Genomic DNA, 13,356 nt, shown 5'->3' on the forward strand with positions numbered 1-13,356 from the left:
AGTGGGACAACATCGTAATTCGTCTGCCTTTGGTGGAGCTTCTGTCTTCCGGTACAGTTGAAGCCGGGCTCAACCTGACCAGTGAGGCAACTCAAGTAGCCTGCTTGAAGTAGTTCATGAACCTCACGTGGAAGAACATCGTAATTCGCCTGCCTTTGGTGGAGCTTCTGTCTTCCGGTACAGTTGAAGACAGGCTCAACCTGACCAGTGTGGCAACTCAAGTAGCCTGCTTGAAGTAGTTCATGAACCTCACGTGGGAGAACATCGTAACTCGCCTGCCTTTGGTGGAGCTTCTGTCTTCCGGTAGAGTTGAAGACAGGCTCAACCTGACCAGTCTGGCAACTCAAGTAGCCTGCTTGAAGTAGTTCATGAACCTGAAGTGGACAACATCGTAACTCGCCTGCCTTTGGTGGAGCGTCTCCCTTCCGGTACAGTTGAAGACTTGCCCAACCTGACCACAAATACAACTCGTGTAGCCTGCTTAAAGCGGGTCATGTACCTCAAGTAGCTCAGGATAACATCGCTACTCTTCTGCCTTTAGTGGAGCTTTTATCTTCTGGCACAACCTGACCACTAAGACAACTCATGTAGGTTGAGTTATCAATGTACCTTAATATCTCAGGAAAACATCGTTACTCTTCTGCCTTTGGTGGAGCTTCTGTCTTCCGGTACAGTTGAAGACTGGCTCAACCTGACCAGTGAGGCAACTCAAGTAGCCTGCTTGAAGTAGTTCATGAACCTCAAGTGGGAGAACATCGTAACTCGTCTGCCTTTGGTGGAGCTTATGTCTTCCGGTACAGTTGAAGACTGGCTCAACCTGACCAGTGAGGCAACTCAAGTAGCCTGCTTGAAGTAGTTCATGAACCTCAAGTGGGAGAACATCGTAACTCGTCTGCCTTTGGTGGAGCTTATGTCTTCCGGTACAGTTGAAGACAGGCTCAACCTGACCAGTGAGGCAACTCAAGTAGCCTGCTTGAAGTAGTTAATGAACCTCAAGTGGGACAACATCGTAACTCGTCTGCCTTTGGTGGAGCTTCTGTCTTCCGGTACAGTTGAAGACTGGCTCAACCTGACCAGTGAGGCAACTCAAGTAGCCTGCTTGAAGTAGTTCATGAACCTCACGTTGGAGAACATCGTAACTCGCCTGCCTTTGGTGGAGCTTCTGTCTTCCGGTACAGTTGAAGACAGGCTCAACCTGACCAGTGAGGCAACTCAAGTAGCCTGCTTGAAGTAGTTCATGAACCTCACGTGGGAGAACATCGTAACTCGCCTGCCTTTGGTGGAGCTCCTGTCTTCTGGTACAGTTAAAGACAGGCTCAACCTGACCAGTGAGGCAACTCAAGTAGCCTGCTTGAAGTAGTTCATGAACCTCATGTGGGAGAACATCGTAACTCGTCTGCCTTTGGTGGAGCTTCTGTCTTTCGGTACAGTTGAAGACGGGCTCAACCTGACCAGTGAGGCAACTCAAGTAGCCTGCTTGAAGTAGTTCATGAACCTCACGTTGGAGAACATCATAACTCGCCTGCCTTTGGTGGAGCTCCTGTCTTCTGGTACAGTTAAAGACAGGCTCAACCTGACCAGTGAGGCAACTCAAGTAGCCTGCTTGAAGTAGTTCATGAACCTCACGTGGGAGAACATCGTAACTCGCCTGCCTTTGGTGGAGCTTCTGTCTTCCGGTACAGTTAAAGACAGGCTCAACCTGACCAGTGAGGCAACTCAAGTAGCCTGCTTGAAGTAGTTCATGAACCTCACGTGGGAGAACATCGTAACTCGCCTGCCTTTGGTGGAGCTTCTGTCTTCCGGTACAGTTGAAGACTGGCTCAACCTGACCAGTGAGGCAACTCAAGTAGCCTGCTTGAGTAGTTCATGAACCTCACGTGGGAGAACATCGTAACTCGCCTGCCTTTGGTGGAGCTCCTGTCTTCTGGTAGAGTTGAAGACTGGCTCAACCTGACCAGTGTGGCAACTCAAGTAGCCTGCTTGAAGTAGTTCATGAACCTCAAGTGGGAGAACATCGTAACTCGCCTGCCTTTGGTGGAGCTTCTGTCTTCCGGTACAGTTGAAGACTGGCTCAACCTGACCAGTGAGGCAACTCAAGTAGCCTGCTTGAAGTAGTTCATGAACCTCACGTGGGAGAACATCGTAACTAGCCTGCCTTTGGTGGAGCTTCTGTCTTCCGGTACAGTTGAAGACAGACTCAACCTGACCAGTGAGGCAACTCAAGTAGCCTGCTTGAAGTAGTTCATGAACCTCACGTGGGAGAACATCGTAACTCGTCTGCCTTTGGTGGAGCTTCTGTCTTTCGGTACAGTTGAAGACGGGCTCACACTGATCAGTGAGGCAACTCAAGTAGCCTGCTTGGAGTAGTTCATGAACCTCACGTGGGAGAACATCGTAACTAGCCTGCCTTTGGTGGAGCTTCTGTCTTCCGGTACAGTTGAAGACAGACTCAACCTGACCAGTGAGGCAACTCAAGTAGCCTGCTTGAAGTAGTTCATGAACCTTACGTGGGAGAACATCGTAACTCGTCTGCCTTTGGTGGAGCTTCTGTCTTCCGGTACAGTTGAAGACAGGCTCAACCTGACCAGTGTGACAACTCAAGTAGCCTGCTTGAAGTAGTTCATGAACCTCAAGTGGGAGAACATCGTAACTCGTCAGCCTTTGGTGGAGCATCTGTCTTTCGGGACAGTTGAAGACGGGCTCAACCTGATCAGTGAGGCAACTCAAGTAGCCTGCTTGAAGTAGTTCATGAACCTCACGTGGGAGAACATCGTAACTAGCCTGCCTTTGGTGGAGCTTCTGTCTTCCGGTACAGTTGAAGACAGCCTCAACCTGACCAGTGAGGCAACTCAAGTAGCCTGCTTGAAGTAGTTCATGAACCTCAAGTGGGACAACATCGTAACTCGTCTGCCTTTGGTGGAGCTTCTGTCTTCCGGTACAGTTGAAGCCGGGCTCAACCTGACCAGTGAGGCAACTCAAGTAGCCTGCTTGAGTAGTTCATGAACCTCACGTGGGAGAACATCGTAACTCGCCTGCCTTTGGTGGAGCTTCTGTCTTCCGGTACAGTTGAAAACAGGCTCAACCTGACCAGTGTGGCAACTCAAGTAGCCTGCTTGAAGTACATGTAGTTCATGAACCTCACGTGGGAGAACATCGTAACTCGCCTGCCTTTGGTGGAGCTTCTGTCTTCCGGTACAGTTGAAGACAGGCTCAACCTGACCAGTGTGGCAACTCAAGTAGCCTGCTTGAAGTAGTTCATGAACCTCACGTGGGAGAACATCGTAACTCGCCTGCCTTTGGTGGAGCTTCTGTCTTCCGGTACAGTTGAAGACAGGCTCAACCTGACCAGTGAGGCAACTCGAGTAGCCTGCTTGAAGTAGTTCTTGAACCTCACGTGGGAGAACATCGTAACTCGCCTGCCTTTGGTGGAGCTTCTGTCTTCCGGTACAGTTTAAGACAGCCTCAACCTGACCAGTGTGGCAACTCAAGTAGCCTGCTTGAAGTAGTTCATGAACCTCAAGTGGGAGAACATCGTGACTCGCCTGCCTTTGGTGGAGCTTCTGTCTTCCGGTATAGTTGAAGACTGGCTCAACCTGACCAGTGAGGCAACTCAAGTAGCCTGCTTGAAGTAGTTCATGAACCTCACGTGGGAGAACATCGTAACTCGTCTGCCTTTGGTGGAGCTTCTGTCTTCCGGTATAGTTGAAGACTGGCTCAACCTGACCAGTGAGGCAACTCAAGTAGCCTGCTTGAAGTAGTTCATGAACCTCACGTGGGAGAACATCGTAACTTGTCTGTCTTTGGTGGAGCTTCTGTCTTCCGGTACAGTTGAAGACTGGCTCAACCTGACCAGTGAGGCAACTCAAGTAGCCTGCTTGAAGTAGTTCATGAACCTCAAGTGGGACAACATCGTAATCGTCTGCCTTTGGTGGAGCTTCTCTCTTCTGGCAGAGTTGAAGACTCGCTCAACCTGACCAGTGAGGCAACTCAAGTAGCCTGCTTGAAGTAGTTCATGAACCTGAAGTGGACAACATCGTAACTCGCCTGCCTTTGGTGGAGTTTCTGTCTTCTGGTACAGTTGAAGACTTGCCCAACCTGACCACAAATACAACTCATGTAGCCTGCTTAAAGCGGGTCATGTACCTCAAGTAGCTCAGGATAACATCGCTACTCTTCTGCCTTTCGTTGAGCTTTTATCTTCTGGCATAACCTGACCACTAAGACAACTCATGTAGCTTGAGTTATCAATGTACCTCAATATCTCGGGAAAACATCGCTACTCTTCTGCCTTTCGTTGAGCTTTTATCTTCTGGCACAACCTGACCACTAAGACAACTCATGTAGCTTGAGTTATCAATGTACCTCAATATCTCAGGAAAACATCGTTACTCTTCTGCCTTTGGTAGATCCTCTGTCTTCCTCATACTTGAAGACAGGCTCAGTCGGACCACCGAGACAATTCACGTAGCCATTTCGTAGTCGTTCATGTACCTCAATACATCAGAACAGCATCGTTTCTCTTCTGCTTTTGGTGGATCTTTTGTCTTCTGGCACAACGTAACCACCAGTATATTTCAAGGAGTCTGCTTGTAGTAGTCGATGTACCTCAATACCTCAGGACAACATCGTTACCCTTGCTTTTGATGGAGCTTCTGTCTTCCGGCACAGTTGAAGAAGTAGCCATTTCGAAGTCGTTCATGTACCTCAACCTCGGGACACATCGTCACTCTTCTGCTTTTGGTTCCCTCAACCGGCTTCATTAGAGAGTTTTCGTTATCCCGTCCAAGAACCGCTCATCCACCGAGAACGATTCTCGTTCCCAATCACATATTCGGAACGATTCGCATTTGGGACTGCGTGGGATGCAGTAGTGATAGCCAGGATTTCTGTTGAAAAGTCCGCTTTGGGTGTTGTCATTTTGTTCTCTCGACTTGCCGATAAACTTTGCACTTCGTTTCAAGACAGTTTATTGCGTATCGTTAAAATTGTGCGTTTAGCGCAATTGCCTCCCAAGGCCTGATTGACGGAACCAATTGTTTGTCGCGAACACATTTGATGACGTCCTACACGTTAGTGGGCCATTCTCGCTGGATTGGTTCTCGGAATGCATGAGATGTTTAAGAAAAAAACACAAGGACCAATAATAAAGTTACAAATATATTGTCTTTTCTCACTAACAAACGAGATACCACCAGTGTACGGTACATGCTGAGATGGCCATGCAAAAGCTATCGAAACAGGCCATTTTCTCAGATGGCTACTTTTCTGAGAGAAGTCGCAATTGGGCCTATACCATGGTCGGATTTGGGTTGACCATCAGTCCAGAAGTCCTTTTTTTCAAAAAAGTAAAGTAACAAGACGATATACATTTTCATTGTATGAAATAACTGCGTTTACCCCATAATATTATAAACATGCAAGACACGCGCTTTACCTTTGAACGATTCTAGTGAGTAGACGAAATGGTAACAAAATAACAACACCAATACTTGGACACTCAAACTTAACACGAAGTGAAACTAAAGTGAAATTAACAATGCACATACAACATAATCGGTATGGCATCTACATTGTAACTTAACACAAAAACATAAACTACGTATATATAACATCAAGAATAAATAAAGATGTTATTATTAATAACTACATATAAGAAAATAAAACATACATGTAACATCATGATAAAACGGTGAAGAAATTAGGTGGAACATTTAACTACGAAATAAAGACTTATTTATTGTGCTGTTGTAATTTTGACAGAATACCACATATGTACAAATCTATGACTTCAAATAATGAATATGTCGATTGTGCAATATATCCGTGGGCGACCAAGGCGGCGCATCGCTTTAAACTTTGCCATTCTAATACAGACATACATACTGGTATAACCAGAAAGCGGCAATTCGAGTTCCTCGAGCGTATGTTTTTATTATTTTTGTGTATTTGTCTCAAAATCTCATGTCGTCCTCGTATCCATCAAAAACTTCTGATGAACCAGGGTCCATTTCAGTCACATCGATAAAATCAGGTATTCCTGGGTCCAGGCCTTGTAAGTACATCTCAATAAAACTCGACGCACCATCAGCGAAGTCGTCTTCTTCCAGAAGTTGTTCCATTTCAAGAGTGCCAGTTTTCCGCCAGTACCAATACGTGACGCCCAAGAGCATGACGATGACAAGACAAGCCACGCCCCCTATCATCGTCACACTTATGATGTCTCCGGTCGATTTCTTGCATAGGCCCATGCCAAAGAAATCGGTGCATTCTGAAATTGGAAGAGAAGAGAACCGGAAAGAGATGAGATGAAGAAATGGAAAAAGGTGGGTCCTTATCCAGATGATCCCTGACGACCTTGTGCCTCGAGACAATCTATTGATTGGTTTCCTTTTATTGATGTATGCTTCATGACAGTCCAGCATTCGACGACGTACAGATAGCATTCTGATTATCCATAATGCATTCATGAGCAGCAATTTAGCTGCCTGAAGCATTGTATCCGCCATGAATACTCATATATTACGCTGTTTCTCTGCCAAAAGACTCGTCTCTTGGAAATTGCATTTGCATAATGACAAAAAGTACCTTTATATTTTGCCCCAGTCTCATCAGTCCCTTGGCCCGAGCTCCTCCTCACCCTAATGACGGGACTGATTATAGAATACACATCAGAGTCACCGTATTTGAATGCTCCGTCATTCTGCCCATACTCCTGAACAACTGACCTTCGAACTCTGCACGTACTCTGAAATAAAGGTTTACTAAATTAATTGAGAAGGGAAACGATGGACAAATAATCCAGTGGTAACCGAGGCCTGTCGCTGATTAATCTGACTTCCATTCAGTTGTTAGCCAATCAAAGGACCCTTATCATCGATCCTTTGGCATGGCATGACCATGGTGAGTACAGGACTTGTGATTGGTCTGTACCTGTCACCTGGCAGGAAGAGTCCAAATTAATCCAGTTGTGGAAAATGGTGACTACTTGGGCTATTACCGATACAGCAGCTGTGAGGAATGTTATATTCTATCTGAAACTTCGAAGTCTAAGTATACAAGTATCCAAAAATACTTCCTTAGCAAGAATCGGACAATATATCAGCAAGAACGAGCCATCTACAGCGAAGTACTGACACATTTTCCTCGTCATTTTAGGTTTCGTTCCATGCAGTGCCATTTTCTTCTACTTAGTCTGACCACGAAGCTGTGTTAGCTTCATCGTCTAGCGATTATTTTCTTTCTTCCTCGTCGTTCTTACGGACGTTCTTACCGGTGGCTTGCACGTACAAACCCGGTTTTATACACTGAGCTCTCCAGGTGGGAAAGGCCTACTATATACCACCTTGGAGGAATTATACTTGTCAAGTATAATTCCTCCAAGATACCACCAAGCATGGTTAGCACTGTGCCTACCAACAGTGCCGGACACTTTTTCAAGCGAGGCATTTTCGACTACTACACAGTACCAAGGTGAGAATATCACAACTGAATTATGTTTTCAATTTGCTCATAATACATGGCGCATATTCGCCTCGGGCCATTACACATACCGGCGCACAGTCGTCATCCCATCGGCAAACACTAACGGCACAGTGGTAGAAGACTTCCGAACCATCGAAAGCCACAATGGGGAACAGGCTTGTAGAGACTATTCTCTTGTCTGTCGGATCCGCCGTAAAATGGGCGATGTTGTCAGATACGGGACATCTAAGTAGAGAAAGTGAAAAACTCACAATAATGCTGCATCTGTTCTTAGATACTTAATAACTGCTGAACCCGTATAAATAGCCCTAAACCCCGAAACAGGCCCGGTTTATTGTTCCGCGCAAGGCTTGAAATTAACGACCGCTAATAAACCGTCGCAGCGCCTCCAGAGAATATTTCTTTCTCACCGGCGGTTGGTGGTCCTAGAACAAAACCCCCCACCAAAATGAGGTTCAATGGAAGATGCCTATGCCTCGGCAAAGAAAATTATATTCTATATCTCCCCTTTATCTCTGATACACTGACTTACCCTTCTTCCATGAGAAGCATCACATTACCTCTCGGATCGTTCAGTAGGGGTTTGCTGGACGCAAGACACATCAATACCTTGATACTAGAATAGATATCTGAAAAAGAAATAGAGTCTGAGAATCTGAAAGACAGTGTGTGCATGTGTCAAAGGTCGGTGAACTTAATCACTATAAATACATGTACCACCTGCATTTAATACTTGTCTATCCTACTGCTTTCTCCGATCCGAGTAGCTATAACTCGAGTATGCTGTTAGAATGCCATGCATGCATACCCAAGGCCTTGACGATGGGATGTTGACATTGGCCGAAATTTATGAAGCACATGTAATAAGCTCATATTGTAAAATTGATGTGATTTTCTAATTCGGCGCTCCTTCGATCTTGGGAAGGCAAACAATGGGTGATATGAATAAAGACTAGCAAATGCTTTTATCTAAAACTCCATGTACATTTACATTAGGCCTTTCTGTACAAAATTGAAGTAAAAGCATTTGCTAGTCTTTATTCATATCACCCATTGTCTTGCTCAGTGGATTCGAGCAGATCGGATATAGATATCGGGCGCATCGCAGTAGATCTCTGTAATAAAGAATAAATGCATTCCGGATACACCATTCATTTTCGTCTCAATGTGCCTACCTTTCCTTTCTGTCATTTCAATGGTAAGCTGTATCATGTCACCAAAATTAACAATGCTGGCAGTTTTGCCAAACTTATCGTAGGCGCTCATAACCAACTGTGTCTTGAGGTTCTCTCCTTCCGATGCCATGCCTAGCGCCTCTCTACAAAGAAACACGTTCAATCACTTTCGAAAAATATTGGAAACTAGAGTGATGAGTACAGTTCATATGGTCAGGATCGGTGAGGAAAGCCATGTTTATCCAGTGGCACTTTCTTTTTACCTATCTCGTAGTTGTTTGGTTGCAATGCTTCCAGCTGAGGAACGTGTTGGTCAGGACGGATCCGATTTGCCTCAGCACGACATCGCTATATAACATGACACATGGGTCATGTTAAAAACTCTTTCAGGGAAGTGGTTGGTCCACCAGGAGATAAGTTATTTAAATATGTATATGGATGAGAAATCTCTCCTACATGTATTCATATTGGCCCTTAAAGTTTAACCGCGACATCCACGAATGTCCGATCAATCGTGAGCTCGCATCGTGAGATATAGACTACACAAACCATGAACACAGCACTCACCCAACGTCAACTCCCCCTCGCCAGGTGTCCACGATATCATCGTACCGACACCAAACGTAGAATCTGTAGTCTTGGTAAGTTTCGTGGAAGTTTGTTCGCTGGATACGGACACTTACGTAGTATTCTGTTTCCCGGGACTAGAATAGAGTGGAAAGTGAATTAGCACCACTACGGGACTTCACACGTCAACCATTTCCATGCAAACAGACCGTTTGGCTGATCACATGAGATATCAGACCACGCGTCAACCCAGTATTTTCTTTGTGAAATGTACTGTTTCGCTGATGAGATAGACGTAACCGATCGATTAATGTATATTCAGTGGGGTAACGACAAGTATGAAGAGTTTTTTGAAGGCAAATAATGAAAACGATTTCAGTTTCGAACGCGTAATAAGGATCTATCACTGATAGTGTTCTTCACATTAAGTTTGACAATAGGCGAGCCATAACCGTAGGCCTAACTGAATTCCATGTTTGGAAGTTTGTGTGATGCTTCACCCAAATGAAACATGCGACATGGTCATACTGACTAGTTAGAAGCAAAGAAAATTCTGTCTAATCGTACCAAAATCCTTTTGCGCACATCACACATCGACAACATGTCCTCCTCCAGTGATAGGGTTAAACAGTGCTTGGTTCCGCTCAGTTTGAACCAACACTCGGGGACTTCTTGTTTGTATCGCACGAACACGCGGTACTCAACCGAGCTCAGCTCCTCATCAAGAAAGAAGAACTTGGTATGGTTCTGGGGGGAGAAGCACGCGGTCATCAGTGGCCAACCACACTTCACATTGACTGTATAAAGTAAAAGCGCCCGATGAAAAACTCACGGAAAACAAGAAAAAAACATGCTGTGTGTCGACGTGACGCGTCTGTTATGTCCACATACATTTACGCATACATACATGTACGTGTCAACTGTTTAATGAGCTTCACATTGAAGCTTGTAATCATCAACTTCAAATCAGAAAGCAGCGCTATGCTGATAAAAGCTTATCGCTTTTGCACGGAGTCGAATTCAACTGAATTCAGTTGCTTTTTTGGCCGATTTCTCAACATCATGCATGCTCAAGGACACAAGTGACCTACCGTGTTCGGTATCGCAGTCGTACTTGGAGTGCTGTATTTCGTGAGGAGAGGAGCTTTTGGTTCCCGGGCAGATGCACTGATCCCTCAGGGTATCCAGGTCTCGGTCAATGCAGGTACCACCTCTCATGTCACACCAGTGACAGTTGATATCGGAATGCTTTGAAATTACTTTCACTGAAACAAACATACGTTTACGATAACTCTGGTAACGTTTTCCAAGGAAAAGCCAAACGAAATGCAATCCTTTCAGCCAAACAGGACTCACATGTTAGTTAAGTTTGATTGAGATTCTATCATTCATGGTGGAAATGGCAATGGAGTTAAAATGTGACAGCGAGGGCAAACTGACGCAAAGGTAGTCTGACTGGCCACCTGGCGGCCCCAAATCGGGAAAACGTTCGCAGCAGAGCCGATTTTCAGGAAAACATATGTCGTGCATAACTTACCACAGTCGTAGACGTAATCTGGGTTGGGTTTAGCTGGCAGCTGAGTGTACCCTAGCTTGCATTGACACTGGTACTGCCCTGTGATCACATTGGCTGGCTTACATTCGGCGAATTCTGACCGACATTCCGAAAATCGTCCTCTCGGATCACAGAATTTTTCAGGCTCAACTACATGTAGAAGAATAAGATGAATAAGAGAATTCGGGATACATACATGTATATAGTGAGCAAGTAAAAAAGTCTTGAAGATATTTTTTCGCGTCTAGAAAAAGGTTGTAAAAACTGTTGGTGACTAGAGAATGTAGTGTGTTAAGGAGTAGAGTAATCTCCTTCCGAGATTAAATTTTAAACCAATTACCGATTCCAATATCGCAGCCTACTGTCCAGGTGTCAGGGTCGGAGGGCCTTCTGTAGGCAGGACATTCACAATCCTCCGGGGTGCCATCATTGTCCAAGTCGTAGCACATTCCAGTTGAGTAGCGGCATGCCTTACATTCGGGAACTATCGAATGTGTTTCTAAAAGAAGGAATACGTTTATTGAGAGTGGCAGCCTACTTCCGAAAGGCTGTGGAAGATCTTATCGCCCCAAAGTCCCGTTACGTTGTCCTACACTTAATGTAAAAGCCTTTATTGTTGAGAGTGCATGCAAGATTCCAGCTGTGATAAAATGGATAAGGTTGTATTCCAACAATCCTGCAAGACCTCTGGAATCTATTGGACTCACCGCATGACTTTCTGCTGCGGATGAACACTTGGCCTTCAGGACAATGACACTCCTCATCTGAGCAGCTTGCACCAGTCATTCCTGTCAGGCACTCGGCGGTTTCTGTGCATGGAGAATATGGTTGATCTGAAAGAATGACCAGATGACAAATGTGCGAGAGTCACGTGGTGCTTCAACAATATTGCTGATCTTGGAAGGTCAGTGATAGCAAATAAAACATGATTTTCTGGTAACCCTGTCTGAAGGCCCCTGCTCTTATTTGCTACATGGTTTCCATTATCCGATGACGTCACATTTCAATACGGAAACCAATCATGGGCCGGATTTCATAACTAGAAGGGTGATGACGTACAGTATTCACAGTACTCTTGCTCCCAGTTGTTTAGTTCCCTGTAGTATCCCGGATCACACACGCACTTTCCATTTGTCCCACATCGAGAGTGTGTGACACCGAACTCGCAGAACTCATGTGGCGGGGGATGCGCTGGCCTGGAACGTTGGGAGCACGCTGTACCAAGGACAACTTGAAGATATAAAAGAATAAACCTCATGGCGGAGAGCAATCAACCCGCATCAACATCAAAGAGACACTTCTGACTTGACTTCAATTAAGTTAAATGCAGTGGGATTTTAAAAGGCTTGATTTGAATACAATGGACCTTTAAGAAGGCGTGAGTTGAATACTGTGGGGCTTTTAAAAAGAAAGTTCGAGTTGAAGACAAAGTGGCTTCAAGAAACAGGCCGGAGTTGAATACAGATGGCGTTAAAAGCAAGTTTGGATTTGAATACAGTGTGGCTCAAGGAAATAGATTTGATTTGATTAGAGGGGCTTTAATACGAGGACAGGAGTTGAATACATGGGGCTGTAAGAAGACTTACTAGGTCTGCAGATGCATGATCCAAAGTTGCCATGATAGCCAGTGACACATATGCAGACATTGTTGACGCACATGCTGTAGTGAATCTTTTCTGGATCAAATCCTAGATTGCAGTCCGTGTGCTCTACACATGGGCCTCCCAGTATTGCTGAAATATAGAAAACAATTGTGTTTTAGGTAATAATATTTTTTTACGAGCACGCACACACCTACGTTTTGTACTGCAATGGCGTCAGTGCCACATAAATCATAAAGATTGATAACCTCTGAATACCTCCATCTTATGCAATGACTTAGCGAGAAGTCACTCGATTTGTGATTTCGGAGCTCGGTTTTTTCAGGTCCGACAACTGGCACAGAACAATTCAGAGTCCTATTTATACTGCAGCGTCTTATTTTCCTAATGTGATAATACTAAAAGAAGTGGTTAAGACCTTACTGAAAGCTTTTTTCTGTTTGAAAAACAAACATTTAACAGAGCCCTTTTGTCTTGTCTGTATTTAAGTTAAGTCACAAATAAGGCTCTGTGGACGATTTGCAAAAACAAAACCTTAATAAAGCGGCAAGGTAATTAGATAATGCTTACCTCTTGTGTAGTTCGCATGTTGTTGACTCGCTTTGGCTTGGATTTCCGAGTCTTCAAACGCCCCCTTGTATATCCAAAGATTCCTTATAAGGCCTTGAAAGTGATCTTCATTATTCGCAATGTTATAGCCAACTTGTAATGCACCGTCACCATTGATCACCAAGAAATAGTCGGTCCCGGCAACAGCTTCCGTTCCAATCAAAGCTCCGTTTAAGTAAAGCTTGGCCTGGCGAGAAAATCTATTCCACGTGGCTCCAACATGATCCCAAGTTCGGCAGCTACCAACAGAAAAGGTTAGAGGACTAAAGGACAATGTTGGTAACAGAGGAATGAAGTATATTCAACAGCTCTAGCGGAATTGCTAATATTACTCTGGCAAACGACCATGAGGGGGGAATTCAAAACG

At 44.9% G+C, this 13,356-nt stretch overlaps 1 protein-coding gene and 2 long non-coding RNA genes across 3 annotated transcripts; all 3 read right to left on the reverse strand.

The window, feature by feature from the left end:
- Positions 1–5,951: 5,951 nt before the first annotated feature.
- LOC135484863 (uncharacterized) lies at positions 5,952–8,738 on the reverse strand. Its single transcript, XM_064766558.1, has 5 exons — positions 8,658–8,738; positions 8,015–8,111; positions 7,551–7,707; positions 6,586–6,745; positions 5,952–6,268 (listed from the first exon to the last, which is right to left on the reverse strand). The coding sequence occupies exons 1-5, from the start codon at positions 8,692–8,694 to the stop codon at positions 5,952–5,954; spliced, it is 768 nt and encodes a 255-aa protein (XP_064622628.1). The 5' UTR covers positions 8,695–8,738.
- LOC135484597 (uncharacterized) lies at positions 8,736–9,868 on the reverse strand. The gene is made up of 3 exons (XR_010446470.1): positions 9,792–9,868; positions 9,225–9,361; positions 8,736–8,800 (listed from the first exon to the last, which is right to left on the reverse strand). It is a non-coding gene; the product is annotated as an uncharacterized LOC135484597 (long non-coding RNA).
- Positions 9,869–10,408: 540 nt separating this feature from the next.
- LOC135484700 (uncharacterized) lies at positions 10,409–11,163 on the reverse strand. Its single transcript, XR_010446485.1, has 3 exons — positions 11,120–11,163; positions 10,762–10,929; positions 10,409–10,489 (listed from the first exon to the last, which is right to left on the reverse strand). It is a non-coding gene; the product is annotated as an uncharacterized LOC135484700 (long non-coding RNA).
- Positions 11,164–13,356: the final 2,193 nt, after the last annotated feature.

Source organism: Lineus longissimus, chromosome 3 (genome assembly GCF_910592395.1).
Source record: "Lineus longissimus chromosome 3, tnLinLong1.2, whole genome shotgun sequence".
Taxonomy (NCBI): domain Eukaryota; kingdom Metazoa; phylum Nemertea; class Pilidiophora; order Heteronemertea; family Lineidae; genus Lineus; species Lineus longissimus.